Source organism: Microcebus murinus, chromosome 19 (assembly GCF_040939455.1).
Source record: "Microcebus murinus isolate Inina chromosome 19, M.murinus_Inina_mat1.0, whole genome shotgun sequence".
NCBI classification, from domain to species: Eukaryota; Metazoa; Chordata; class Mammalia; order Primates; family Cheirogaleidae; genus Microcebus; species Microcebus murinus.
Genome location: NC_134122.1, coordinates 4909164 through 4936958, shown reverse-complemented (window position 1 = coordinate 4936958; position 27795 = coordinate 4909164). Strand labels below are relative to the sequence as shown.

The following is a 27795-nucleotide window of genomic DNA, read 5'->3' as shown; positions in this document are numbered from 1 at the left end:
CAGTAAATAGATAACCGATGGTTAGGGGTTTAAACATCCTTAGGTGATAAATTATAAGATTGATGCCACTGTATCATACCCGGTGAAAAGAAAATGTTGGTTCACAGAATCTAAAAACTTCTAAACCAAAGATCCAGCATTTCCTCAAAGGCCATCATACAGGTAGAGAATTTATAAAGCAGCGTGTTTCAGCCTGGAATTCCAAAATTGATGATAAAATATTAACTAACTAGAGGTAAAGTTTTACAGAGCATATGAAGGGAGCCGGCAGTCCTAGAGAGATTTTGAGAAAATGTTATAATGGCTACACAAAATCCCCAAATAAAATTTAAGAACAAATACAGCAGAGAATACAGGGTCCTAAATAATGCAAACATGCTTTGGGGGAAGATTTTCTGGATTTATTCATTTTTTAAAATTTCATTTTGTTTTTCTTTCCTTTTCTCCATTTGCCTTTTCTGTGGGATAGAACTTTTCTCCCCCCCCCCTCCGAACAATTAAGCAGAACAATGCTCCTCTCCTGGGACTTCCCTCCATCAGGTTATAAATAACTTCGGCACAATAACTAAGAGCATATATAAAAGCAATGACAAGGTCGTTTACCATGAACAAGCCATGTTCTGTTTCCATGGCAACACGGAGTCAAAGGCAAAGCGACATATGATGATGTTCCCATTGTATCTCCATCGCCTTAAACCCTGAAAGGGCCAGCTCTGGGGCGGGCCAGGCTTGTCCCCATCCTGGCGTAGGTGGCTGGGATCTGGGCCCCAGCTCCAAGTGCCAAAGGCAGGAAACTGGAGACCAGACTCCACCTGGAGCTGGCTGGAGGGCATGACAAGAGTTGAGACAACTCCCTCATCCTGGATGCATCTCACATTTGTCACTAAGAAAACCAGAGTCTCAGTGACAACCCCAAACTCGGTGGGGTGTTAGCCTGCACCTCTGCGCACTTCGTTTTGGACTTTCTCTGCTGTCTCACCTCCACATCTATTTTTTTTAATCAGTTTCAGAAGAGAGGTTGGAGGAAGGACTAAATGAGGGTGACGAGAGCAAGTGCTGGCTTCATAGCAAGCTCCTTGCAGAGGCAGAGGCTTTATCTACCAGGTTCGAGCTTGCTAGAGGTGCCTGCCTTCCCAGACGAACAGCAGGCAAAGCGCTGCCACTTGTTTTTGTTCTGCAAGCCTTTTGCTTGGTGCATAAGAACTCAGAGAGGGAGAGAGGGAAAGGAAGAAGAAAAAAAAAAAAAAGACTGTGGCACTGTCTAACCAGCAAGGCTGTCCGGCAAGAGTCCGGTCAGCTCCGCAGACAGTGCACAGAGTGAGGCGCTTGAGCTTCATGGCATCCTCCTATTAGGCAGCGGGGAGATGTTCTAAATGCCCCCGACTTCCCTTATAAATCCATGAAGGATTTACCACTTTGACTTCGCTTTGCTGTATAGTCACCCCCCAAAATTATTTTAAGTCTTTTACTTGGAAGGGAATTCCAAATCTACTAGAGTTTATTTATTTATTTATTTGTATTTCGGCATATTATGGGGGTACAGATTTTAAGGTTTCAATAAATGCCCTTTCCCCCCTCCCCCCACAAGTCTAAGCTTCCAGCATGACCATCCCCCAGATGGTGCACATCTCATTCATTATGTATGTATATACCCGCCCCCTCCCCCCTCCCACCTGCCCAATACCCTATTACTGTAGTACCTATGTGTCCACTTAGGTGCTGCTCAGTTAATACCAGTTTGCTGGTGAGTATATGTGGTGCTTATTTTTCCATTCTGGGGATACTTCACTTAGTAGTATGGGGTTTTTAAACCATAGTAACCTCAATTTCTGTTACTAACTTCCCGTGAGGGTTAGGATAATGTTATTTAATATATGTATGGTCACTTACTTACAAGATGCCAAGGGATCTACCGGGTTTTCTGTGTGTGTCATGTAATATAATGCTCACAACTACACTGGGAGGTGGACACTCTCCTAATTTCCCATTTGCAGATGTGGAAACTGAGTCATAGGGAGGGGGAGACACGGCGCTGGTGACCTTAAACCGCTAGTACAACAGAGCTTGGAATCAAAACTAGAAGGAGCTGAACTCCGGAGCTCTTAGCTATGACCTACCTTCTTCAAAAGTAGCCCTTTCTTTTATTTGTCCTAAAATAACTCCTTTCAAGCTTTAAATGGAATGCTTGCTACTGTTGGTATCCCAGCGTCTGGTGAGCGTGTCAGTTTCTCCCTTGGTGATTTTATAGACTGATGAATTCTGCCTTTCTCTGAGAGTCCAAGCGTTTTTAGATTTTACATGAAAACGGTTCCCTCTTTGCCTAATGCTTCCTTGTTACTGGAAAGTGCTCATCTGGGGTTAAAAATAAAAAATGGATGATGGACCTCTTCTCAAAATCATGTCTCCAGTGGTCGCCCTTCCTTTGGAATGGTGACTTGGGAAGGATAAAATGAAACGATGTTGCCAACGGGAAATGTCTGGTGTATCTCATCCATGGCAAGCACATTTGGGGAAGGTCTGCCCCTCGTTTGGGACAAGGCTTAGGTCTAAACTGAAAATCTATTTCACAGTAGGCTTCTCATGCACGTTTTGGGCCTTTTCAATGGCAACACTGGGGCAAGTCATCTAGAGAACCAGTAATTTAAAAAGTAAATTAGAAATCCTTCACAGAACATAAATCGCCTAAAAGGGGGACATGATTTTACTTTTGCAAAAGCAAGCAAGGGTTAGGCAGAGGAGAAAAATGACTTCTCAAAGAATGTCCAGAACTCAGAGTGCCCAATACCTTTCCTTTTTATTCATTATCCCATTCAATTAAATCTTAATTACATAATACATGAATACCTTTTCTTTATTAGAAAAATTGTAGACAAGATTAAAGTTCCATTTGATCACTGCCTTTAACTCCGCCCCTGCCCCCATAACCTGGGAATCCTAGTTTGTTAAGTATCCTTCCAGATTCTTACCCCAGGCAGGAGCACATATTATGATTTTAAGTATATATTAATAATTTCTATTATTTATTAAAAATGACACATTGCTCATTTTAATTAGTTGATATTAAAATCTTTAATCATGAGGACTTAAACTCAATAATAGCATCCTTTTAGGGATAACCCACCAATGTCCTTGCAAAATGAAGGAATAAAAAAGGTAATTTGTATTATAATGATGTTACATCAGGGTGAACATGATGCATGTGAAAGTATCCATTTCTGAGAGTTAACATTTGAAATTTATTAGACCTTCTCTTTCTTTAGGCTGGACTTGAGGCAGACTAGAAGAAACAAGACAACAGTAGAATACAGGATTAAGAGTCTACCTGCTAGGAATTCACTGCAGCCTGGGCACTGACTGCCCATGCGATCTCAGACACGCCACACTGCTGCTCCGTATCAGTGTCACCATCTTCAAGATGGGGACATCTCTAACACTCACTTCAGACCGCTCTTGCGCTTACTAATTTAATCCATGGGAAGCATTTAGAGATTGACTACTGCATGGTGAATAAATATTAGCTATTATTATTATCATGTTAAGTGTGTATCCCCTCAACGCCAAGCTCACATGCCACTTTGGGCTTCAGGCTGAAGAAGGCAATAGAAAGGAGAATGGGAAAATCAGGGAGGACTGCTAAGTGCTTTGAGGTGTGCCTTCAAGGAGGATGGGTAGATGTGAGCATAGATGGATGGGTGGATGGATGAATGCATAGACAGGTGGATGGGTAGATAAATGGATAGGTGGATGGATGGCTGGATGGGTGTATAGATAGATGGATGGGTAGATGAATGGATGGATGGATGATGGATGGATGGATGGATAGGTATATGGATGGATGAATTGATGGAAGAATGTATGGATGTACAGGTAGATGTGTGGGTGGAAAGATGGGTAAATGGATGGGTAGATAGTTGGATAGGGACCAGTAGCAGGAGAAAAAGTAAAAGCTATCAAAATACTAGAGCACCATTTACTCAACAATTTTTTTCTGAGCACTTACCAGGTACTCAGTTGAGTGAGAGGACAAAGTGGCAGTAAAATAGATATAGCCTCCCTCACCCTATAAAAGAGTAGAAAATCTTGTAAAGATGTTAATTAAAAATCTAGTGACCTCTATAAAGAGAAACAAAAGATTGTGATGACAGATAATGACAGGGTGACTTCATTTAAATGGGGAAGGGGCCTCAGACAAGTCTCCTCAGAAGAATCAGCATTTAAGGACCTCAAGGGTCATAAGAACTAACAAGGAGGAAGGCAATAGAAGTCTTAGAGGCTGAGGAAACAAAGGGCAAAGACCCGGGAGAGGGAGGCATTTGCTCAGCACCTTGTGGAGAGTAGGGATAGGGAGTGGGGGAGGCAGGTAAGGGTCTGCAAGGTCACGAGGCAGCCAGGTAGAAGGAGCTTGGACATTAAGCTCACGGAGGTGGAGAATAGAATGACAGTTACCAGAGGCTGGGAGAGGGGAGGAATAGAGGTAAGCTGATGGGTACAAATACACAGAAAGAATAAAGTCTAATGTTTGGTAGCGCAGTAGGGTGACCATATTTAACAACAATGTATTTTATACTTCAAAATAACTAGAAGAGAAGAGGTGAAATGCTCCCAACACAAAGAAATGATACACGTTCAACACGATGCATATCCTAAATACCCTGACTTGATCATTACACGGTCTATGCATGCATCAAATATCATATGTACCCCATAAATACATACAAATATTATGCATCAATAATTTTTTTTTAAAAAATTGTTTGGTTTTCATTCTCAGAGCAGACGTGGGATAATGAGGTGACCAACTGTGAACCCCTTTGCTTCCCCCTGCCTTCACCCCTCTCTGAGCACACACAGACTCTCCATTTGTAGAGCTGCAGGACCTAGCATGAGGAAATGGAGAGAGAGGACCCAGCCCTTCAGCGGATTTGTGCAGTGCACTAGGGGCTCTGGAGCTAATTAGAGACGTCAGGTTGTCAAAAGAACAGAGAACCCTGCCTTCAAAGGCGTGCTCAGAATCTGAAGAATAAAGGTCAATATGGTAACCTAATGCTTCAGACTTCTGAAACCAAACTCATTGATTTATGAAGTCATCAGAATGTTAGATTTCCCCACTGTCTTTGATCATTAACTCTGGGCCAAGGTTTGCCTTTTAGCACCTGCTGACTTTAGAGACAAAAACATCAGGGTTGGGAATCTCTGTTTGGACCCTCGGTAGCTGGGTGGCTTTAACCCCCGGGGATGCTTGCTCCTTCAGAAGAACGGGGATAGCAATACATGGTCTGCAGAACAATGGCCTCTGCAAATGTCCGTGTCACGGTCCCTGGAACCTGTGGCTCTGTTATCCTAAAATGCAACAGGGAACTAAGGCAATGGATGGAATTATGGTTACTGAGCATCTGACCTTAAAGTAGGGAGAGTATCTCGGAGTGTCCAGGTGGGCCCCACATTGACACAAGTGTCCTCAAACGTAGAAGAGGAAGGCGGGAGAAAAGGTCGGACTGACGTGATGTGAGAAGGACTCAACCCACCTTCTTTGAAAATAGAAGAAGGGTCTACAAGCCAAGAAAGGTGGGCAGCTTCTGGAAACAGAAAAAGACACGGAAGTGGACCCTACCCAAAGCTTCTAGAAGGATTGCAGCCCTTTGATTTTAGCCTAGAGAGACCCATTTATGACCTCTAGAACTGTAAGATAATAAATGCGTGTTCTTTTAAGCTACTGAGATTGTGGTAATTTGTTACAGCAGCAACAGGAAACTCATACATGATATTTGCTTTTGCAAGTTCTTAACAGGATTCAATGAGGAGATTTATACAAAGTGGATGGTGTCTTAACCACTTCAGTACGAGCATCGACTATAGCCAACAGCCACAGATGAATGCGCACAGCCGAGCATCGACTTTAGCCGACAGCCATGATATGACTTTTCTAATTTTTCATTTATCAAAATAAAATTATAAACATTTAAAAATAATGTAATGAAAATATATGTATATGTTACCTATTCTGATTTACATTACGAGTAAAGCTGCCTGTAAGGTAAAACAAGCTTTCAGTGCTTTAAAGCTTTCCTCATCACACAAGAGCAAAACGGATTCGTTGTCAATGCACAGCACAAGCTATCGTGCGGACTGTGAGTGCCGGCTGTGGGCGAGGTTTTGCAGCCAGGGAGCATCATACTGAAGTGGTTAAAAAGCACTCAACTGTAAACTGACAAATTCATCTCTGTAAGATGCCAAATCTAAAGGTGACTCACCTGTTTAAGCATCCATATCCTCAAGGGACCCACCCCCCAAAAAACAAACACCTGACCCAGTCCTCAGGTAACCAGGGACTAAATCATTACCTAATGATGCTAGAGACCCTCTCAGGAATATCCACATTCAAAAGACAAACACATTGGGTCACTCTGCTTAAAATCTTTAAGTTGTTCGGGTCTTCCACACATTTCCATCTAAGATTACAATGCCTTTCAGCATCTAACTAACCCCTACCAATTTCTACTTTCCTCACAGAGCCTTCATTTAGATGCTGGTCATCCCAAATGACTCAATGTTTCTTAAGTGCATCTGAAACTCTTATGCCTCTGAGCCTTTGCATTTACTGTTCCTTCTCCCCAGAGTGGATGTCTCCCCAATGCATTTGTCCATCTCTCTGCATTCTACTCGTTCTGTAAGACTCAGCTGGACCATCACAAGGAGCTCCCCTTAATATCCTGCTACCCAAGTCAATTAGGATCCACCTCCTTTGTTCTCCCGCAGCCCAGAATCCATCGCCTCAACTTTAGCAATGCTCACACCCTATTACAACTTTTCACTCGGTGGTCTCCCCAATAATCACACTTTAATATCACTGTCTTTTTAGGATCATAGGACCTTTTGAGGGTCTCAAGTAATGAAACCCCTTCCTCAGGAAATTACTCTACAGGTCTTACATATAATACCTATAGTTTACATGTAATTTCAAGGGGTTTGTGGTTCTCAGAAAAGCCTTGAACCTCAGCATAAAACCCCAGCATTAAAATGTGAGTGCTCTGAGGAAAAGGATTCAATCTGGTTCGTGTCTTTGTCCGCAGCATGCAACATACTGCCTGACACAGAGCCAGCACTCAGCAAGTGTCGGATGGCTGGGAAGAAGAATAGAGGGGAGGAAGGAAGGATGGATGTATGGATGCATGGACAGTTGGATGGATGGATGGCACGTGGGAAAGTGAATGGTTAATTTGCCTGTTTATTCTTCATTGGGAGGACTTATCTAGAGAGTTTCCCCTAACACCAGACAAATGAAGATTTCTGATCCACATCCGAGAACAGGATTAATCACACTTCTCTGGCTAATCAACATGTGTGTGTGTGACAAAAAAAGCATCTGTGAAAATACCCCTACTGGCAACATGCTCCACATTGTTCGGTGACTTCAGAAATGTTCCTAGGAGAAACAGATATGATCCATCTGATGCAATCAGCCTGAAAATGAAAATTAAAAAAAAAAATCAACTAGAAGGTAAGTTTTCTGGCAGAGTAAATGAGAGGAATAGGTTCTGTGGCCACTGTCACAGAGGAGGAGGTTGAATTAATAAGACCCTGGAGCTATTCTCTCTGAATTCATGTTGGAAAGTGTTTGTGGTGGCTGGTCCAGGAATGGTGAAAGCATGCTCTTAGTAGAATAAATTTCACACATACAGACACACACAGAGTTTTTATAAGAAGAAAAACCTAAACATCCAACAAAGGGGACTAGTTTACCAGTATGCATCCATACAATAAAACACTATGTAGTTATTTAAAATGTTACATTTTAGAAGGCCATTTGCAGCATGAAGAACTACTCATGCTACCTTAAGGCAAAGCAGGTTATGGTGATCCCAATTATTCAAATATATATATGCACATAGAGGAAAAAGGTGAGAAAATGTTAGCAATGGTTATCTATGGATGTTGGAATCACACTGAATTTTGAACTTTTTTTATCATATCTATATCTCTCTATATAGATATACATATATTCTACATATATATATATATATATATATATATACACACACATACATTTTACCATTGAATAAGAACTTCTTGGTTAACTAAAAGCTTGCATGCACACATGTGCTCACAAGCACAGACACATGGATGGGTGGATCCTGGTTCAATTCCTGCCTAAGGAAAAGCCTATTCATAGGACTTGAGTTTCCCTAAAAACGTGCCACTTCTCACTCAGCAGCATTTCTGAAGTCCTAATGCCCAGGAAGAGTGAGTCTACCCTCATCATCTAAATGTGGTGGCAGAAATTGGATTTCTGTCAGATTTGTCTCTCCTCCCACGGGGGCATTTTGGAAGGCTGCACCCCCCAGCCCAGGTTGCCACTTGACGTGCACCCGCCCGTGGCGAGAAGGGCTCCTCCTGCGTGATCTGACCTGGTTCCCAGCTCTGTGTTCCCTGGCCATTGTCCCTGGTCTTTCTCTAAACACCAGAAAGCCTTCAATGAGGAAAGATTCTAAACCAGCATGAATATGACACGTTGTCTCTTTTGTGTTACATTCCACTGAATGGTGCCTTTGGAACAGGGGGCCTCATTGAGCATCGTTCGGTTCAGCTCAATAAATACCTGCCGGATACCTCTTTTGTGCCAGGTGATGGGATGGGTTTGGGCACATATTTAGATCCCACACAAAAAGATGATGTTTTTTTCAAAACTCCATCTTTCATTGGGAAACTGTAAATGATCTCCTTGATACGAGTTCAGAGATAACGAGCCCCAACCGAGTGTGGACACTCGGCAAAATCAGTAGCGCAGACACGGGCCCCATCCCGAGCCAGGTACTAAAGGTGCCGCGTTCAGTCTCGGTTTGTGTCTGAACAGAAATCCCCAAGGACACGCAGACCTCCATGAACCGGGAGGTTGCAGTCACAGGAACTATCACTCATTCCAGCTAAAAGGAGTTTACCCCCGACCCCTCTGCGGAACAGCCCCGGCGCCGATTAAACACTCGACTGGGTCCGTCTGCGCAGTAGAACACTCGCACGGAAAATCTGAAGCTCGAATCACAGGGTCGGGCGAGCGGTAAACACCACGGCAGTGGGAAGGGGCTTGGCGTGCAAATGACACACGGCAGCGCCCCACTTCCAACGAGTCAGTTTCAAAACTCAAATCCCAAACGTGTCTGTTGATGACCAAGCATCAGCACCCTCTCTGGCAAAGGCCGAGGCGGGGTTCAGAGAAAGCAAACGCCCTCGTCAAGGCACCGCTTCTCGGGGAAGATGGGATCGGAGCGCGGCGGGCTGCCCTGCCTGCTTGGGCACACACACCCCACACTCGGGCCGCTGTCTGGTGTCTTCAGGTGGAAAGGAACCAAGGGTGCCCTGAATCCTGGGTCCGAGCCTTCAAGTCAGGACAAGGTTGCTGACCCAATGCCTCATGTGAATTAAATGGGCAGGTGTCGCCGGGGTGGGGGGGTACTGGGTCTGAAGGTCGCAGGGAAGATTATGGACAAGGAGTGACAGCAAAAACCAGGAATAGAGACTGCCCACTCTGCCCCCACCCCCAGCCCTGTGCCCGAACGTGGCTTTGGATGGATGAGTGGATGAATGAAGCCGGCTAGCTGAGGACAGAAGTGGATTCTGACAAGTTGATCGGGAGAAAGAAACCACTTCTGCAAATGAATTCTGATTACTATCGAGTTTTTTTTTTTCTTTCTTTCTTTCCCTCACAAGAAACATAGCAGAAACTGAGATATCATCTCGGAGTACTTATCTAGCCATTAGCCACTTCAAGTCAAATAAATAGTTCAAGGTCAAAATGATTTAATCGCCCAGGGTCTCAGACTCCCCATCTGTGGAGTTCCGAGGCGTCTGTCCCGGCAAAACGTGCGAGGGAGGAAGACCACGCTTCCCCGTGCAGAGCTGGGCTCGCCGAACATCTGGGGATGTCTGACCTTCTCTCCTAGCCAAGGGTCCAGAGAGACAATCACAGAAACAAAGAGAGAGCTGGCTTATTTTGCCACCATTTCCCTCATTTTTTTTTCCTTTATAAATTAGCAAACTATCACAAAGGGTCCTTGACCTTTGCAAGCTAAAAGACATTCGAAATGACAACGAGGGTTATCGCACACTGTGGAGATCCAGCACTGTGCGCAAACAGTTCACAAATACTATCTTCACGATTCCTCTGAACACCCCAGAGTGGGAGGTGCCCTTATTCGCCCCACTTACAGATGGAAAAACTCAAGCCCATAAGCCTAAGTTGTCCACGGTCAAAATGGACTGAGTGGCAAGGCTGGGGCATTTTAACCATTATACTCTATTGAACATTCTCTCATTTTTCTTAAATTGGACTTCATTTTTGAACAATGGAGTCAAAAGGAGAGTGCTGCAAGCTCCTTTTGGAGATCTCCTCTTGCTGCAGCCTCCAAATGAATCCACAGGTCTCCATGGAGCCAATTCTTCCGCGCAAAGACTGCCAGTATCCACCGGGGTTAGAAAGGACGGAAGGGTGGGTGGGAAGGAATTCTCTGGCGCTGAGGGATCCAGACCACAGAGAGGAAGAAAATAAGAGCCAACACCTTGTTGAGAGGCTGAATCAAATGTAAACAAGTTCTCCAGGAGCAAAGGGTTTAAATGCAAGGGAACCTCTAGTCTGCACAAACGTCTGTGACTACAGCTAATAAAGCATGCCCCACATTGTTATACAATTGTTTGCTTATGTGTCTGTCTTGTCCACTAGAGGGTGGCCCTCTTGAGAACAGTGCCTGGGCAAATCTGTAAGGAGGGAGCGCTGTGGGCCGGGTCTGCACTAAGCATTTTATATGACACCCAAGGGGCTTGGGCTATTAGATCAAAGTGCACCATACTGAGTTATGCCTTGATGGATCTACTCCTGTGAGGTGGGACCTGCCAGCTGCCAACAAAGCAGACATCCCTGGGGGGTTCTCTCTTCCCGGATCAGGCCCAGTTCCACTTGAGCGACCACCCTCTGTGTGCTCAGAGAAGGTTGCCCCTTCCTAGGGAATCATTTTCATTAGTCTAGGCACAGCTGATCATTCCAGCCCTGTTGCCAGTGATTGGCTGAGGCACAGGCATGTGATGCAAACCTGGCCAATGAGATCAAGAGGATGTTTGCTGAGGGCTTCTGGGAGAGGACTTCCCACCAATTTGAATGCGAGGAGCCAAGTGTCTGTGCTGTCTTTGACAGTGATGGCTGGAGCTGTGGCAGCCGTCTTGTGCTATGAAGGGACAAAAACGAGGACCTATATGCCGAGCATAGGAAGGAGAAAAGATGCAAAGCACCTTGGATTCATGGTGACATCACTGCTCTGCTACATTAAGCAACTGCGAGACCATTTACTTTCGGGACTCATTATGTGAGAGAATAACTCCCGTATAATAGAAGCCTCTCTTCCTTTGTGGCCCACGGGAAAAAAAAAAAAAAACCAAAAACACAAACCTAACAACGGCAGCAACACTCCTGGCAGACGTTACACTACACCTTAAAGATATAACTTTATCTTTTGAAGTTTCTACTTTCTTATTTGCAACACAGGGGTAATCATTGACCATCGGAATGCTGTAAGGATTAAAAAGATGATGGAAGTAAAGTGCTTAAAAGTGCACTGGCATTGGTCAAGTGACCCACAGACAATAATTATCACAATTTTCTCACTGCTTCTCACAGCCACCTCTGAATCAGACACTACGGATAACCCCATTACACGGACACGGAGACGGAGGCTCAGAGGGTCTGAGTAACATTCAAGCCGGGCAGCTGACAAGAGGTGGCATTAGTATTCTAAGCGGTAGCCAGACTCCAAACTCAAAATTTAACCACTCACTGTGCGGCTATCCTCCCTCCTTCCTAGAAGCTCTACCTGCCAGTTGCAGGACGTGGGAAAACTGGAGCTAAGGGGCTGTTTGTGTAACTGAACTTAACTCCGGGGCCCGGTTACGAAGCCGGGGCCCCTCCAGCGGCCGAGCGCAGCTGCAGGTAGCCGGAGCGCGCCCACCGGAACGAGGGGCTCGGGGCCGTTCGCTTCCTTCCTTGGGTCTTTCCATTAACCCTGGGGCTCCTGCTGCTGCGAGATGGTCTCATTTAGCTCAGCTTCCATTTAAAAGTCAGCTCCATAAATCAGCCAACCTCACATGAAGCCAGGAACCCAATGTGCAACCTCACAGGAAGCTCTCTGCCCTGCCTATTTAAAGAACCACCTTCGGCGGAAAACCAGCTGTTCCCGTTGCAGAGCAACAGGGGGCAGCAGAGAGCAGCAAACTGCCTGGTCCCTACAAAATTTAAAAAAGGAGAGGTGGGGGGTGGGAGGGAGAGGAAAATAAAACCCCAACAACCTTCATCTTCAGCATAGAAACCCTGGTACAAAAATATCCTCAGGTCAAACCTAGCCAACAAAATGGGCAAGCAAATTCATACGTCCAGTCTTTTGACAGAGAAAAATATTAATGACAACAGAGACTTGTGTTCCTGGATGCTTTTCCAATCGGGGCAGCAACCAGGGAATCCGACCAGCCTTTCTTGGGGAACCTCGTCCAGCCAGGAACAACCTCAGATGAGCTGGAAGAGGCCGGCGCTTTTAACCTGAACCTACTCACCTTGTTAAACTTCCACTTGGTTTCAGATTTAAATCCGTCCTGGGAGCAGCCTTCGTGAGTCTGCCAAAGTGTATCTGAAAGACGCCCTCGGAGAAATCCTTGGTCTATTTTTAAACACCCAGGGCAAAGGGACACCATGCTCCACATTCATTTAAAATCCAGTTTCTTAGACCAATCAACCTCACGTGACCACGGCACGTAAACAAACTCCGCCTCTCGGGGGGCCATCGAGCTACGACACGTGCTCTTCGAATGGGTTAGTACCGGGATTTCGATTTGTGGCTCCGGGCGCCTCCGAAGGGAGATGACGTCTTTGATTATCTCTTCATATACTTTCAAATTAATAGAGTGATATTAAAAAGGAAAACAAGCAGCGTCACCACACACTCACATCAGAGGGGAGGGCACAGAAAACGCAGCACCAGCCTGTGGAACTGGCCGGTGGCCAAAAGTCTGCTTAGAACTCTCAACGACGCTTCCCCTAAAAATTTGGCACTACTTTCATCGTGTTTGTCTTGCTTTCCGTATTTAATAAATTCTTCGTTCAGAGGCGAGTCAATCTTAAAAAAGAGAGTATATCCCTGGCCATAAACTAATCATTTTCTCACCCAGCCCAAGTCCGCTTTATTTGCCATTTTATCTCAAAGAATCTTTTTTTATTATTATTATTTTTCCTTTAGAGTATTTTTCTCCATCTTCATTAGGTATGCCTTGTGCGTTTCTTTGATCAGTGTTTGCCCCCCCACCCCCCCGGACTTGAAGCTCCCTGAAGCTCATGCCGGTTTTGCTGGCAGGAGCACACAGCCCAATGCTTGGCACAGAACAGGAGCTCTGGGAGAAAGGACCACGTGGCCCCGGCGGGTGGGCGGAGGATTTACACCCTGGCTGACCTTAGGCAAGGGCCGCAACCCCACAGGTGAGAGACACCTCAAATCCTCTGATTCCTGGGAAGCAGGGCATGATGATATCTGTTAATCACCCTTACATATCAGGTAACCCTCACAAAGTCACGTGTTCTGCAGCAGGATGAAGGAAGCAACAATGGATCACAGTCAAGGAAAGATCGGGAAGCCGGATCCTAATTCTCCTACACCTCTTGTCTCTGCCCCTCTGGGAACATGCCGAGGTAGAACTGTCCCCACGTGGCTCCCTTCAATGATACCCCACCATATATTAGAAAACATATGCCCCTCTCTTTCCTTAATAGCATTGCAGGACTTATGTTCACTCCCAGAATTCAGGATTGATATGTGGTTGTGAGCCCCCATCGCACATGGGTTAAGAGCCCAGAACAAGGGTTTAAAAGCCAATCCAAGTCACATGAGCATTCTAAGTGAATTCTCAATGGGCTAGATGCTCAGTATTTTGTACTGGAAAACAATTCTCGAAAAGTTCCAAGGAAAATACAGTTTCCAAAGGACGTGGAGCCCAGTTCATTAAATACATGCTACGAGCTCATATAGTAAGTGCAATCCGTGGCAGAATAAATGAAGCAAGACCTGGGGTGGCGGGGCAGGTAAGGTCCTTACCACACGAACATGGTCCACCACGCACGGCCTCCAGAGAGGTCCTGACAGCACAAAAGTTCACTACTCCTACTCCTAAGGCAGCCACAAGCTTAAGACCTGGAAACGCCAGAATGATGAAAGAGTAGGGAAAGAACGACAAAAGCGATGCATGCTCTGGATAATAAAATAACAGCAACAGCACTGATAGCTGCCATCTGCAGTCCACCTCACTATGTGTCGGCGTTGCTGCCTGCTTTTTCTCAGCATCCTCACAGCAACCCTGTGAAGGAGGTACTAATCCAGTGCTGCCTCCAGGAAAAGCTGTGTATTATCAGAGAGGTTAAGTAACTTGCCCGGGTTCACACAGCTGAATAGGAAGTGGCAGGACTCAAACCCTGGCTCCAGAGCCTTGCTCTTGACCAATACGACATACTACTAGAGACTGGATTTAATAACAGCATTGGCAACAGCAATGGCAACCCTTTACTTTCATGTGATTTGTTGCATGCAATGTATCTGCTCATACGTCATGTCACCTGTTCAAGGAGTGGGTCTGAGAAAGAACACGGAAGCGCTTGTCTTCGCCTGAACGATGAAGAATCTAAAGATGAGAGAAAGGCGGGGATGCCCAAGGCACCCCAGATGACCAGCATGTCACCAACGGCAGTGTTCAATTTCCAGTTCACATAATTTTTAGCCTTTTCTTTTCATTTTGCTAAGATGTCACTTATTGTCTGGTGACAGCAACTCAGGGGAGCAGGAGATCGGCCTTTCCAAAGTCTACTTCTTGGACATGGTTAACATTAGTCACAACCATCAGCTCGTGCAGACTCTCAAAAAGCAAGATTGCATGGGTGGGCAGTGGCTCACGCCTGTAATCCTAGCACTCTGGGAGGCCAAGGTGGGAGGATGACTTGAGGCCAGGAGTTTGAGACCAGCCTGGGCAACAAAGCAAGACCCCATCTCTAGAAAAACAATTTAAACATTAGCTGGGTGTGGTGGTGCACTGCAGTGAGCTATGAGCATGCCGCTGCCACTTGCCACTGCACTACAGCCTGGGTGACAGAGGGAGACCTTGTTAAAAAAAATTTTTTAAAAAAGCAAAGTTGATGCAACAACTTAGAGAACACTATGTAGGCATTTGTTGACTTACCTAAGGCCATGGAGTTAAGAAGTGTATATGCAACTTTAAAAGCCTGTTTTCAGATCAATTTTCCAAAAGAGACCATCACCTTAGAGGAAGGAGGTTGGAGGGCCCCAGCACTCCTCACCATCCCGGCCCGTGTTTGTCTACACGGCACGCAAAGGCGCTGAGCAAGCAGGGACAGCACGCAGCGGGAGCGGCAGAGCTGGGGAGGTGACAGGGAAGAGCCGCAGCACCGGGTCTCCCACACGCTCTGAACGTGAGCCCCACGGAGGCAGGACCGTGGGTGTGTGCAGAGCCTTCAAAAGGTAGAGACACGTAACAGGCTGCGGGCACACGATAGCAACAATGACACCTTTACAGAGATGGAAACAGAGCAATGCCCGAGAAATCAATTTGCCCCAATAACCCGATCTGTTGACAATTTACCAGATGATCGTTTTGCCAAGGGATCATTTCTATGGAATAGCCAAAGCTGGGAACCACTGTGCTGCGCACCTCTCAGAGCGTCTTCCCGGTATGATCGGCCCCTCCGATCCTCCACCGCTAGGGAGCGTTTCCTGCTGAATCATCAAACACAACCCAACGAGGGCAACCCCCTGCACATAGACATCAAGAGCAAACATGAGCAGCCCTCTTTGGTTCCACCAGGCTGTATCCATGTATGCACACAGTGCAAAAGACCCACTGGGTGTAGAGAGCTTCGACTTCACATCAGTGAACTTTGAAATGCTACTAGTATTTCTGAGTTTGTGACTTGCCTCTTCTAACAAGTACAGCACGTCTTTACTCTAAATCCATCCCATACACAGCTGTCCCAGTCCATTCCGGCTGCTGAAGCAAAACACCTTACACTGGGTAATTTATAAACAACAGAAATGTGCTGCTCACAGTTCCGGAGGCTGGGAAGGAAGTCCAAGACAAAGGTATCTGCAAATTCAGTGGCTGGTGAGGTCCTGCTCCTCATAGATCATGCCTTCTGCGCCCTCACTTGGTGGGAAAAGGCAAACAGACTCCCTCAGGCCTCCTCTATTTTTATTTTTTATTTATTTTCTTAAAGACGGAGTCTCACTCTAGTCCCAGGGCTCAAGTGCTGTGGCATCAGCCTAGCTCACAGCAACCTCAAATTCCTGGGCTCAAGCAATCCTCCTGCCTCAGCATCCCCAGTAGCGGGGACTACAGGTGCACACCATCATGCCTGGCTAACTTTATCTATTTTTAGTTGCCTAGCTAATTTTTTCTACCTTTTTTTTTTTTTTAGTAGCATTGGTGTCTTGCTTTTGCCCAGGCTGGTCTTGAACCCTTGACCCCAAGTGATCCTCCCGCCTCGGCCTCCCAGAGTGCTAGCATTACAGGTGTGAGCCGCCGGGCCTGGCCCTCAAGCCTCTTTTGTAAGGTCAACTAACTCCATACGTGATGGAAGAGCCCTCATGACCTCATCACCTTCTAAAGGCCTCACCTCTCCATATGACTGCACTGGAGATTAAGTGCAACCTTTGAATTTACAAGGACCCAAACACTCAGCCCCTAGCAACAGTCCTAAACATCACTCATCATAAACGCTATGCTTTAGGGGGGAAAAAAAAGAGAAAAATTATCGATAAAGGAAAAAGGAAGGAAACCAACAACAACGACACCAACAGCACGAACCCCACTTTCTCCCTAGGAAAGCACAGCGCAGTCACGAAAGGGACGACGGTGGGGAGGTCACAGGCCACGCAGTCTCCTTCTCATTCTCGTTCCCCGGTTCTCTGCGCCGAGGCCATATTACTCTTCTAATCTGAAGAATGATAACTAGGCTTGCCCCAGACGGTGTCTTTCAGTGCTCCCAATAGTTAGTATAAACCACGCTGACCTTTTAAAGATGTGATTTGTTTTTTAACACCTCGAGCAATAAACGCTATATATGCGAGCTCATACCTGGCCAAGTTGCCATGTCAACCGCAACGCCGTGGCGTCTGCCCATCTCTGAAATGCCAGCACAGAGCCCCGGCAGGGGCTGACACGCGATGTGTCGCGAAGGGCTGGACTTCGGCGTCTAAAAGCTGTCTGCGCCTGAAAGGTATTTAAAGCAGTCGCCCCCGTTTCTCTTCTCCCACTAAAGACCACCACGGAGAATTACCCATCCAGCCTTACGGGGCTGCACAGGAAACTAAACTCGCCGCGTGCTTCGTCTGCACTCTCGGCGGGCTAGATGCTGGCTGTCACTCTCCGAGGAGGAGGACGCCCCGGATTCTAGCACCGCTGCTCATCTTGCTTGGTGCACCGCCGGGCAATCCACTCGCGCACCTTGAGCCGGAGCTTCGCGGCCCACTCACTGAGCGCCTGCTGTTTCCCCACCTCTGGTTTTGGCCTGATGGCTTTGCTTTTCACGCCTTCACCAAGAACCCTCTAGAGCAGGGGTCCTCAAACTACGGCCTGAGGGCCACGTGCGGCCTGCCGAGGACTTTTATCCGGCCCGCCCGGTGTTTTTGCCGCCGCTGCCTGTCCTGCTTAGCAGCCGACTCGTCCCGGGCCGACAGTGCACATGTGTGGAATGTGCACCGCACTCTCCAACGGCCCTCCGACGGTCTGAGGGACAGTGAACTGGCCCCCTGTTTAAAAAGTTTGAGGACCCCTGCTCTAGAGGACCCCATTTTCCCCATTTCATCAACGTAAGGAGCTTGACAAAGAGCTGTCCATCCACCTGCCTCTCTCCCCTAGACTCTGCATCTCTGAACCGGTGAGGAACGGAAGTAAAGTTGTGTTCTTACTTGCACGTACTAGATACATTTTAAGGATCTCCCAGGTTAAAAGTCCCAGGACACAGAAGACAAGCCTCTGCTTTTCCTCCCGTGAAACGGGAATAGCAGCCAAAGGTAGGTACCTGCCTCGTTGGGTGGCCGTGAGGATGGAATGCAAGGGTGCGTGAGGAACCACCTGCAGCATGCCTGGCGATCCACATGCACAGACAGCCAGCGGTTATTATCTTGTGTCTTTGCTCGAGACAGATGCAGTTGATTTTTATCCATGACACAGAACAGAAGTTCCCCAAGTTCCTTCTGGGGCTATGATTTAATTATTTTAAGGAGAGAGGTATCACTTTAAGATAACACCAGATTATTCATCTTCATGTTGAATAGACTGGACTGAAATCACAAAGACTTAATTTATGTCGTGAATAAATGTATGTGGGGTGTGTGTGTGTGTGTGTGAGAGAGAGAGAGAGCAATGAGGATTATATCTTTTTCTACGGTATAAATCTTATTATGTGCTTTTCACTCCTCAGAAATAACAAAGTATATTCTATTACTAGAAGGTATACATTGTATTTTCTAAAGCAGTAAATTACTCTGATGGCGTTTAAGTATATGAGATCTTCGAGAACATAGATTTTTTTTTTGTCTGTTTTGTTCTCTGCTGTGTTTAGCACAGCACCTACCACATAAAGAACATCAATAAGTATTTGTTCAATAGATGAGTAAATGTTTTTCTATTTATTTTATACCTTCTCAGAAAACTAGATGAAATCTTGCTTACCTTATTTCTCTAAGCTCATCACAGTATATGCTTCTACATTGACACTGGGAAGTACTCACTTTAAATTCAGCCTTTTAACTGATTTCACCTTCATGCTTGTTGTCCGAGTGACCTTGTTCAAGTCACATTGCTTCCTGAAATCTCACTCTCTGCCTCTGATAAATGGGAATATTAGACACGGGGAAACTGTGTTATAGACTGTCCAGCTCCTCTGGAGACAAAAGCCCCCTGTCCTGGGGGGCCAAGTCCCCTGGGGCCAGGGTGGGCGCTGACAAAGTTTCTCTCCTTGGCCAAACTCTGATCAGATTCTTCTGAATCTTCTTCCCAACTAGGCCTGACTTTGGGGCTTCTGTGCTTGTCCCTGCAATGTCCAGCTTCAGCAAGAATTCTGCTAGGCCGGTTCAGCTGAAATCTTCCCTTGCCCCTGATATTTCCTCTTAGTAATCTTCCATCCACTAACAACCCCACCTGGCGCCACCACCAACCCTGCTCCTTGGCTATCAATTGCCACTTTTTCTTTCTGTGTTCGGAGTGGAGCCTGATCTCTCTGCTCCACCGCAAGACCCCATTGCAGTGGTCCCTATGCCTGTCACGAATAAAGTCTTCCTTACTGTCTTTAGCAAGTGCCAGGAAGAACTTTTCTCTTTAACAGGCCCCCCACGCTGTAGCAGGGATTAATGCATGACGCAGAACCAACCCATCAGATCTCAAAATGACTGGTTCGGGAATGGACTGTCACTGAGGCTAGGCCGTTTCCAGTCCTCCTGGGAACATACCTGCAGAGCCATGGGGGAGTGAAGTGTTTGCAGGCAGGAATGCTGAATCATCATGGGTAAACATGCTTACCACATACAGAAAGTCTGTGCAACTGTACAAAAAGTAAAGAGAGGAAGACGGTGAGGGAGAGAAACAGACAGGCTTGACTCCCATGGATTGAGCTCCTGGATGCATAAGTAACTGTCGCTAATTCTGAGACTTTAGAACACTAGTAAAGAAATATGTTAGGTGCGACCTCTGACTCACTGCAGTCACCAAATGTGACTAAGAATTCACAAAATGTAACTAAGAAGTCTCCATAAATATGCTAGCCTTTCACATAAGAATATCACAGATTTTTACAGATTTGTTGAGGTACAATTGATATATAAAAACTGCACGTATTAAATATGTACAATTTGATGGGTTTGCATATACCCATGAAACCCTCACCACAACCAAGAGAACAGACATATCTTGCACCTCCAAAAGTTTCCTGTGTCCCTTTGTTTTGTGCGCGAGTGATGGGGGGTAAGAACACTTCACATGAAGCCGGGCGCGGTGGCTCACGCCTGTAATCCTAGCTCTCTGGAAGGCCGAGGCGGGCGGATTGTTCGAGGTCAGGAGTTCAAAACCAGCCTGAGCAAGAGTGAGACCCCGTCTCTACTATAAATAGAAAGAAATTAATTGGCCAACTGATATATACAGAAAAAATTAGCCGGGCATGGTGGTGCATGCCTGTAGTCCCAGCTACTCGGGAGGCTGAGGCAGGAGGATTGCTTGAGCCCAGGAGGTTGAAGTTGCTGTGAGCTAGGCTGATGCCACGGCACTCACTCTAGCCTGGGCAACAAAGTGAGACTCTGTCTCAAAAAAAAAAAAAAAAAAAAAGAGCACTTCACATGAGATCTACCCACTAACACGTTTATAAGTGTGTAAGACAGACCACTAATCATCAGGGTAATGCGAATCTGAACCACAAGGAGACACTACCTCACACCTGTTAGGACGCTATTATCGAGATGACAGAAGATTACAAGCGCTGGCCAGGACTCGGGGAAACTGGAACTCTTGCACATTGCTGGTGGGGACGCAGAACGGTGCGGCCATTATGGAAAATAGCAAGAGGTTTCCTCAAAAAATTAAGAATAGAATTACCAGATGATCCAGGAATCCCACTTCTGGATACAAAGCCACAGAAATGAAATCCTAATGAAAAGACGTCTATACTTTCATGTCCACTGCAGCACTATTCACGACAGCCAAGATAGGAAAGCAACCTAAGCGCCCACTGGCAGAGGAATAGATAAGAAAAGAGGTGTAAACGACAGTGGAATACTATTCAGCCTTAAAGGAGGAGGAAATCCTTCCGTTTGCAACTATAGCGATGGATCTGGAAGACATTTTGGTAAGTAAAATCACCCCATCACACAAGGCTGAGGGCTGCGTGATCCTGCTGACGTGAGGGATCTGTAATATTCGAACTCACGGACGTGGAGAATAGGATGATGGTTACCAGCGGCCAGGTCGGGGGAAAACGAGGAGTCGTTCAGTTGGTGTAAAGTCACCGCTATGTCAAATGAATCAGTTCTAGAGATCTGTCCCATGGCATAGTGTCTGCAGTCAACAATATTGTACACTTAACAAATAAGTCAATAGATTTTTAGATGTATCGATTTTTCACTCTGGACGAAATAGCAGCTACATTCATTGATTTATCAGAAGAAGCATTAATTTCTTTTTATTTAAATAAGATATGTTTTGTAAAAGTTCCTTCCTGCCCCTCACACGTCAAGGTTACATTTTCTTTCAGCCCGTATAAAAATTGGTGATCCCTTCTAATTTAGCGACTAGGATATGGAAAATGCTAGCTAATCAAAACCACAGGAACAAGATGAAAACCTGAAAAATGATTCAATTTGATGTTGTACTTTATTCTGAGCAGTACAAGAAAAATGTTAAAGTATATGCCCACCGTTGGTGATTCTTTGTAAAGAAGTTAGTGCAAGTACTACCGTGTTGTGTTTGTACGCATCTGTGTGTGTTACTTTGCTATCCAGGAGCAAAGTTCTTGGGGAAACTAGGTTGCAAAAATGAGTTTATTTGAATTATAATGCCTGACACAAGGTCAAAATTGTGTTATATGACACATAATTACAAATTCCCATGGATTTGCTTTTCCAAAGCCAGCTGCTTCTTTGTGTTGATTTGTATTATTCTGTGTCGATTTAGCCGAACAGAGTAAATCTTAAAAGAAAGGTGACTTCTAGTCAGACCTTATAGTAATGGCGTATTTGAGTATGTCCTAGCCACCATGAAAGTTTGAGCTATGCCTGTCTTTATAAATGCCCCAATTTTTATTTTATTTTATTATTTTTGAGACAGGGTCTTGCTCTGTCACCTCAGCTACAGTGGGGTGGCATCAGCCTAGCTCACAGCAACCTCAAACTCTCAAGCTGAAGCAATCCTCCTTCCTCGACCTCCCAAGTAGCTGGGACTACAGGTGCGTACCACCGTGCCCAGCTAATTTTTCAATTTTTTGTACAGACGGGGGTCTCACTCTTGCTTAGGCTGGTCTAGGACTCCTGGCCTCAAGTGATCCTCCTGCCTCCACATCCCAAAGTGTTAGCATTACACGCCTGAGCCACCACACCCGGCCCAAATCATAATTTTTTTTTAACAAAAACGAAAGTTTCCTAAAACAATCCAATAGGATTTTTAAAGCAAACCTTCCATTAGATTTGAATTATAAAAGTAGATGTCCTTCTACTTAATTACTTAATGTAAGGCTATAACCATAGCTTCATCATAATGCTGGAATTTATTTTTATAACTTCTTAAAATAATTAAGTTTCAGGGAGGGTTTATGTGACCCTGAGATTCCCAGGGAGAAGATTCTACAGGTCCTTACGAACAAAGAAGGCTAAAATAATCTTGGGTTTTTTTTTTTCTTTTAAGAGATGGAATCTGCTGGTATGCCCGGGGGATGGCTGGCCTCCACTTTCAAGTTAGTAGGGTACTTCTCCTCTCCCTCCCCCTGTCCCTCTTCTCTCCCTCTCTCCCACCCTCCCTCCTCCTTCCCTGCCTCCAACCTCTGTCCATCCTTCTCTTCCTCTCTTCCTCTCTCCCTCCTCCCTCTCTCTATCCCTCTCTTCCTTCCTTCTTTCTTTATAAACACATTTATTGAGTGCCTGCTGTGTACCAGGCTTTGTGCTAAGCAACAAGGGAAAGAGCAGAAGCGAAGCTGCCCCGCCCTGCTGGCCCAGGGAAGGCTGACACCACGGAAGACTGCAATTCCGCGCTGCAGGTGGGGGCTGTGCTGGTCCACCAACTCAGACCCCCACAGGAGAGGCAGACCCCGAAGAAACACAGCCTCACATTCGTATAGCGCCTTGTTTCCTTAATGAAACTATTAATGGAGAAAAAAAAAATTAACCAAGAGCCTAATATTTGAAAGCTTGCAGGTAATTAAAGAGAACGATGGGAATAAATGAAAATTGAAGAGATCTTGGCAATGTTGATAGCAGGACTGTGTTTTCCCTGCAAAATGAACACAACAGACCTACTTACGCAAAGGTTAGTTGGATACTGTTCAAGTTATTGGCACTTAACGATCATAAATCTTCCCCAATTGATAGAGTAAGGAACGCACACATGCTTGCGTTAAGTGTCTGGAAAGCGCCGTGTTTACGTTTTCAGCAGGCTGGTATAATTAAACATTAACTGTCAATTTCTTAATTCCAAAGCAGTCACTTTGCTCTAGGTAATGAGCTCTTTTTTTTATTTTTCTTTATTTATTTTTCCTTCCTAAGCAAGTAACAGCTCTTCCCCCAATTGGTTTTTAATGGATTTAGCCCCCAGCAGCCCACCCTTTGCAGACAACCCCTTCCACGGGAGAAAGATTTCCCTGGAGGGGCTGAGGCTGTAGCTTCAGGGAAAAGCAAAACTTCTCTCTGATGAAACAGAAAATATCTCTCTCCCGATGCATCCCATCAAAATAGCTGGGATACTGTACCTAATATTAAACTGTGTGATAGCCACATGGCACAGGTAATACAAGTACGGTTAGTAATTTATTTCTGTCTTATTTTCAATGAAACTTTAAAATCCTATCTAGGCATCCCCTAGTATGTTCAGTTTTTTAACCTCTATTCACTTCTGCTGTTAACAAAATGCAGCCCTATCGTCAGACACGGGTTGTCTCTGAAAAAGCGTTTGGCTTTAAAGAGGAGAGCCCGGAATGAAAAAAAGCAGGTTGCAGAGGCAGCTTAACTTCTGTGTGTGTACACCTTTGGCCTGCATGCTCGCTGGGTAAGAATCGAAGACGTTAAGGACTCCTATTTTTAATGTCTCCTTACAGAAGCACCGTGAACTTGGCAATGCACGAAATGTATGCCACACTCAATTTTATAACTTGGGGGAAGAGGGGCTAGACAACGACTTCTCCACTGCATTTCCCGGGGATCTCCGAGGGCTTGTAAATTTCGGAGCCTGACACTTAAACTGTGCCGGGGTCTCGGGTCATAGTTCAGGCCCCACCCCTTCTCCCACTCTCCCCTCCTCCCCCTGCACCGGGAGACGGGGGCTGAGGCTTCGTTTCATAAGGGGAGGCAGGATGGAGAGTCAGGGGTCAGACTCAGCCTGCTAAGTCTGAAGCAATTACCTTCTCCTGCAGAGGAAGAACAGCCCGTGTCTCCCCCTCTGCGTGGAGGGCAGGGCGAGCGCAGCGACTCCAAGAACCATATGGCCGGCTTCAGCTCGCGTCCCTGGCATCGCGGCGGGCACCTGGGCAAAGGCCAACGCTTGGCACAGGGCACCCACAGCCAATTTTGTACAAACACTCATCTATTTCTGGAGCTTTCTACCTGCCCTTTCTGGTTGGCTATCCTGAGAATCCAAATTCTGGCATAATGCGTCCCTTCTGTCTAAAATCATATGTTCTATTAACGGCTCCAGAATAACGTACTAAAATGGCATCCGTTCCCCAGCTGTGTGCAGACAATATCAAGAAATACCGCATGGCCTTCCTGTCCTGTGCATTCCCTTTTCCCAGTGCCATCTAACCTAGCAGCACTGGATTTTAAGGAATGCCTTTTCCCTCTGATGTCTACATTCTCAACAGTAGCTGATGCTCTGTGGTCTTAGAACTTAGAATGTTTTTTAATTAGTGTTTTCCATTTACCCTCTCAACTTCCATGTCTAAACTATACCTCTTAATACTACCATTAAAGTATTGAAGTAGGAAATCTATTTCATGCCTGGCACATTTTCCAAATTATGGGAACTGGGAATCCTTCTGTTGACCATGGGAGACACACCTGAGCTAGAATCCACCCAAGTACTACTGTGGCTTTAAGTAAATGACTTCAGCTGAGCCTTGGTTTTCTCATCTGTAAAACAGGGCCATTCAACCCACAGGGCTGTTATAAGCATTATATGAGCGGACGCATGGGCACTGCCTGGAACTTGGTAGGTCTACAGTAGAAGGGCCAGACGACAAAGCCAGGTCTTATAACCACATTGTATCATCTCCCAAAGAGGAGGAGGAATGAAGGTGTGGAGGTTTGTGAAGTCCAGTTTGAGGAATGAAGATTTGTTTCTCCAGCTGCTGACAAAACTCCAAAGATTTCTGAGCAGGTTAAGGGCATGTTGAAGGGATTAAGGATGAAGCAGAGAGGAGAGAGTGAAAACTAAAAGAGTATCTCAGGGGCTTAGATATGATCTATGACCACAAAGAAACCAGCAAGGAGCACAGACTGCCAAAGTTAAAAAGTACAAACAGCATTGAAACTATGTCCACTAGCACGAGGAGAACAGGCAGTGGTTTCCAAAACTGCCTGGGCAACCACATGGACAGGGTCTTATTATTTAATTTTTATTTCTAATTACAGATACTGAGGCTTACCCTAGACCTGTTAACTCAAATTCTCCACGTCTTGGGTCCAAAGATTTGTCCGTGTGAGTGCGTGTGTACATGTGCAACTCGAATATCTATACCACATCAGGTTTAGAAATCACTGACCATGGCCAGAACCCAGGGACAAACATTACTCAGAATCATACACACAAAGGCCCTACTAAAAACTGCATGTATTCTACACCTGAGCGGGGAAAAATATATATATAGGAATAGATTTCCTCTTTAGATTGTCCACTTAGAGTTGCACTTCATCACGTATACAAGCAAAGATAAATCTAATGAAATTATTCACAAATTCGAAGTAATTCTGTGGAGGTGAGAGAAGGATATGGAAAAGGACACATAGACATTCTTCACTCCCGCTTGCATTTGGAATGCTCCAGATGTCTTCATTTATAGAGATCCACTGCAGCTAAAATTACACGCATAGGGGACAGTTATAGATATGGAATAAACCTAGAGCTTCAGATTTCTAAAGAATGTAGAGGTCATCTATTCCAAACCCTTTCATAATGCAAGAATAGGCTCTCTAACATCCTAGACAGAGAGATGATGATGTGGCTGGAATGCCTTCGGTGAGGATGATGAGCTCATTATTAATGGGTAGTATCGATCAAAAGGGAAATGTATTGTCCGAACGTAGCGAAATGCATCAGGATACGTAATTAAAAAAAAAAATCAGCGAGTTAGAGGGTTTGTAAAGATATAATAATGTGGTTAAATATGCTTGGAAATATTATGTGTTATGTTTACAGCAATGAAAAGTAATAAATTAGTCCGTTCTGGAGAGCAGATCTTGGCTGGCAAGCTATATAAAGACAGACGAGGTAAGGACAAGGCGGCTGTCAAGTGTCTACATCCCAGTGACCACATAAATGGAATGAATCAAAGACACAGTTGGAGTCCACCCAAGAGGGAACAAGACATCAGCTGAGGACGGAATGGACACTCTGTGCCGCTGGTTGCCCTGGCGACAGGACCCCCTTCCTCATGCTAATGGCATTGTAATGAGCACAACCACTTGAACGCCAAATGAACGGCAAGCTCGGTGGTGCAGTAAAAGATAAGTCTTGAGAGCTCCAGTGCGGAGAGGGCTCGGGGTGGAGTTTGGGTGGTGGTTGTCAGAGAATGCGACATGGCCAGCGAGGGAGGTATTAGACAGAAAATAATAAGATGTTGGGGAGAGAGAAAGAGAGAGGACAGCTCATGACAGATAGTGCCTTGGACAAGGAACATGTCTGCCATTTCTTTTCCTGACATGCTCCGGACTAGAAAACCCACATTAAGTGTGAATGAACCCACATCGATCCCCCTGTCCCCTGGTCACCCTCACCATGTGGAAGGTGGGCTGGCCCGGAGACCCAGGTGAAGCTCAGTCTCTCACCAAGTTAGCATTTCACGTGGCCATCATGGCAGCAGCCTCCGCCTTGACGGTTTTCTGTCCATCTTGCTCCTCCAAAGAGATCAAGTCCATCCAGATGACAGAGGATGCTGTGATGGTTAGTGTATGTGCTAACTTGTCCAGGCTGTGGTGCCCACTGGCTCAGTCAAACATGAGTCTAAATGTTTCTGTGCAAATATTCTGCAGATGTGGTTAACACCTATTATCAGTTGGCTATAAGTAAACATTACTTTCAAAAATGTGGGTGGGCCTCATCCAATCAGCTGAAAGCCCTAAGGTCAAAGCTAGGTTTCCTGGAGAAGAAGGAATTGTGCCATCAGACTGAGACATGGAAATTCTGCCCAGGTTTCCAGACAGCCGGTCTACGGATTTCAAACTCAAGACTACGACGTCAACTTCTGTCTGAGTTCCCAGCCTGCCAATCTGCCCGACAAATTCCAAATTTGTCAGGCCCCATAATCATGAGACAATTTCTAAAAATAAATCTTTCCATTGATAGACAAAGACATGAATCTCTTTAGATATAGATAGATGTATGTGGTCTTTGTCTTGGGTTCTTGGCATAGAGCTGGAAAACCCTTGGAATCTCTGATGCTAAGGGGATCTTTTGTATGCTAATGAGATGGCTGGTGGCCTCGGGTGGGAGGTGTCCTCCAAAGGGACACACCTCCAGATTAGGGAGGGCGAACTTTCACCCCCACCCCCTGACCTCTGGGGAGGGGCAAGGGCTGAAGGTGGAGTTGATCACCAATGGCCAGGGATGCCATGAAGCCCATGGAACAATGGCCACACAATGAAGTCTCCATCAGAACCCCACAGGACAGTCTGGGGAGATCCCAGAGAGCCGAATACCAGAGGTTCCTAGAGGACGGAGAACCTGGATGGCATCTCCGCCCCTTCCTACACGCCCCACCCTAAATGTCTCTTCCATCTGGCTGTTCATCTGTGTCCTTGGTAACATCCT

General features: G+C 45.7%; 1 protein-coding gene across 15 annotated transcripts in view; it reads right to left on the bottom strand.

Annotated features, from left to right (window-relative positions):
• Positions 1–27795, bottom strand: part of RBFOX1 (RNA binding fox-1 homolog 1) — a 1966619-nt gene that overhangs the window by 1323700 nt on the left and 615124 nt on the right. Inside the window, exon 1 of one of the 15 annotated variants that reach the window (XM_020281705.2) lies at positions 12586–20249. The exons of the other annotated variants lie outside the window; for them this stretch is intronic. Within the exon in view, the coding sequence (XP_020137294.2) occupies positions 12586–12732 (147 nt within the window). The 5' untranslated portion in view covers positions 12733–20249. Of the gene's footprint in view, positions 1–12585; positions 20250–27795 lie in introns of those variants that run through there. 15 annotated transcript variants of the gene reach the window in all.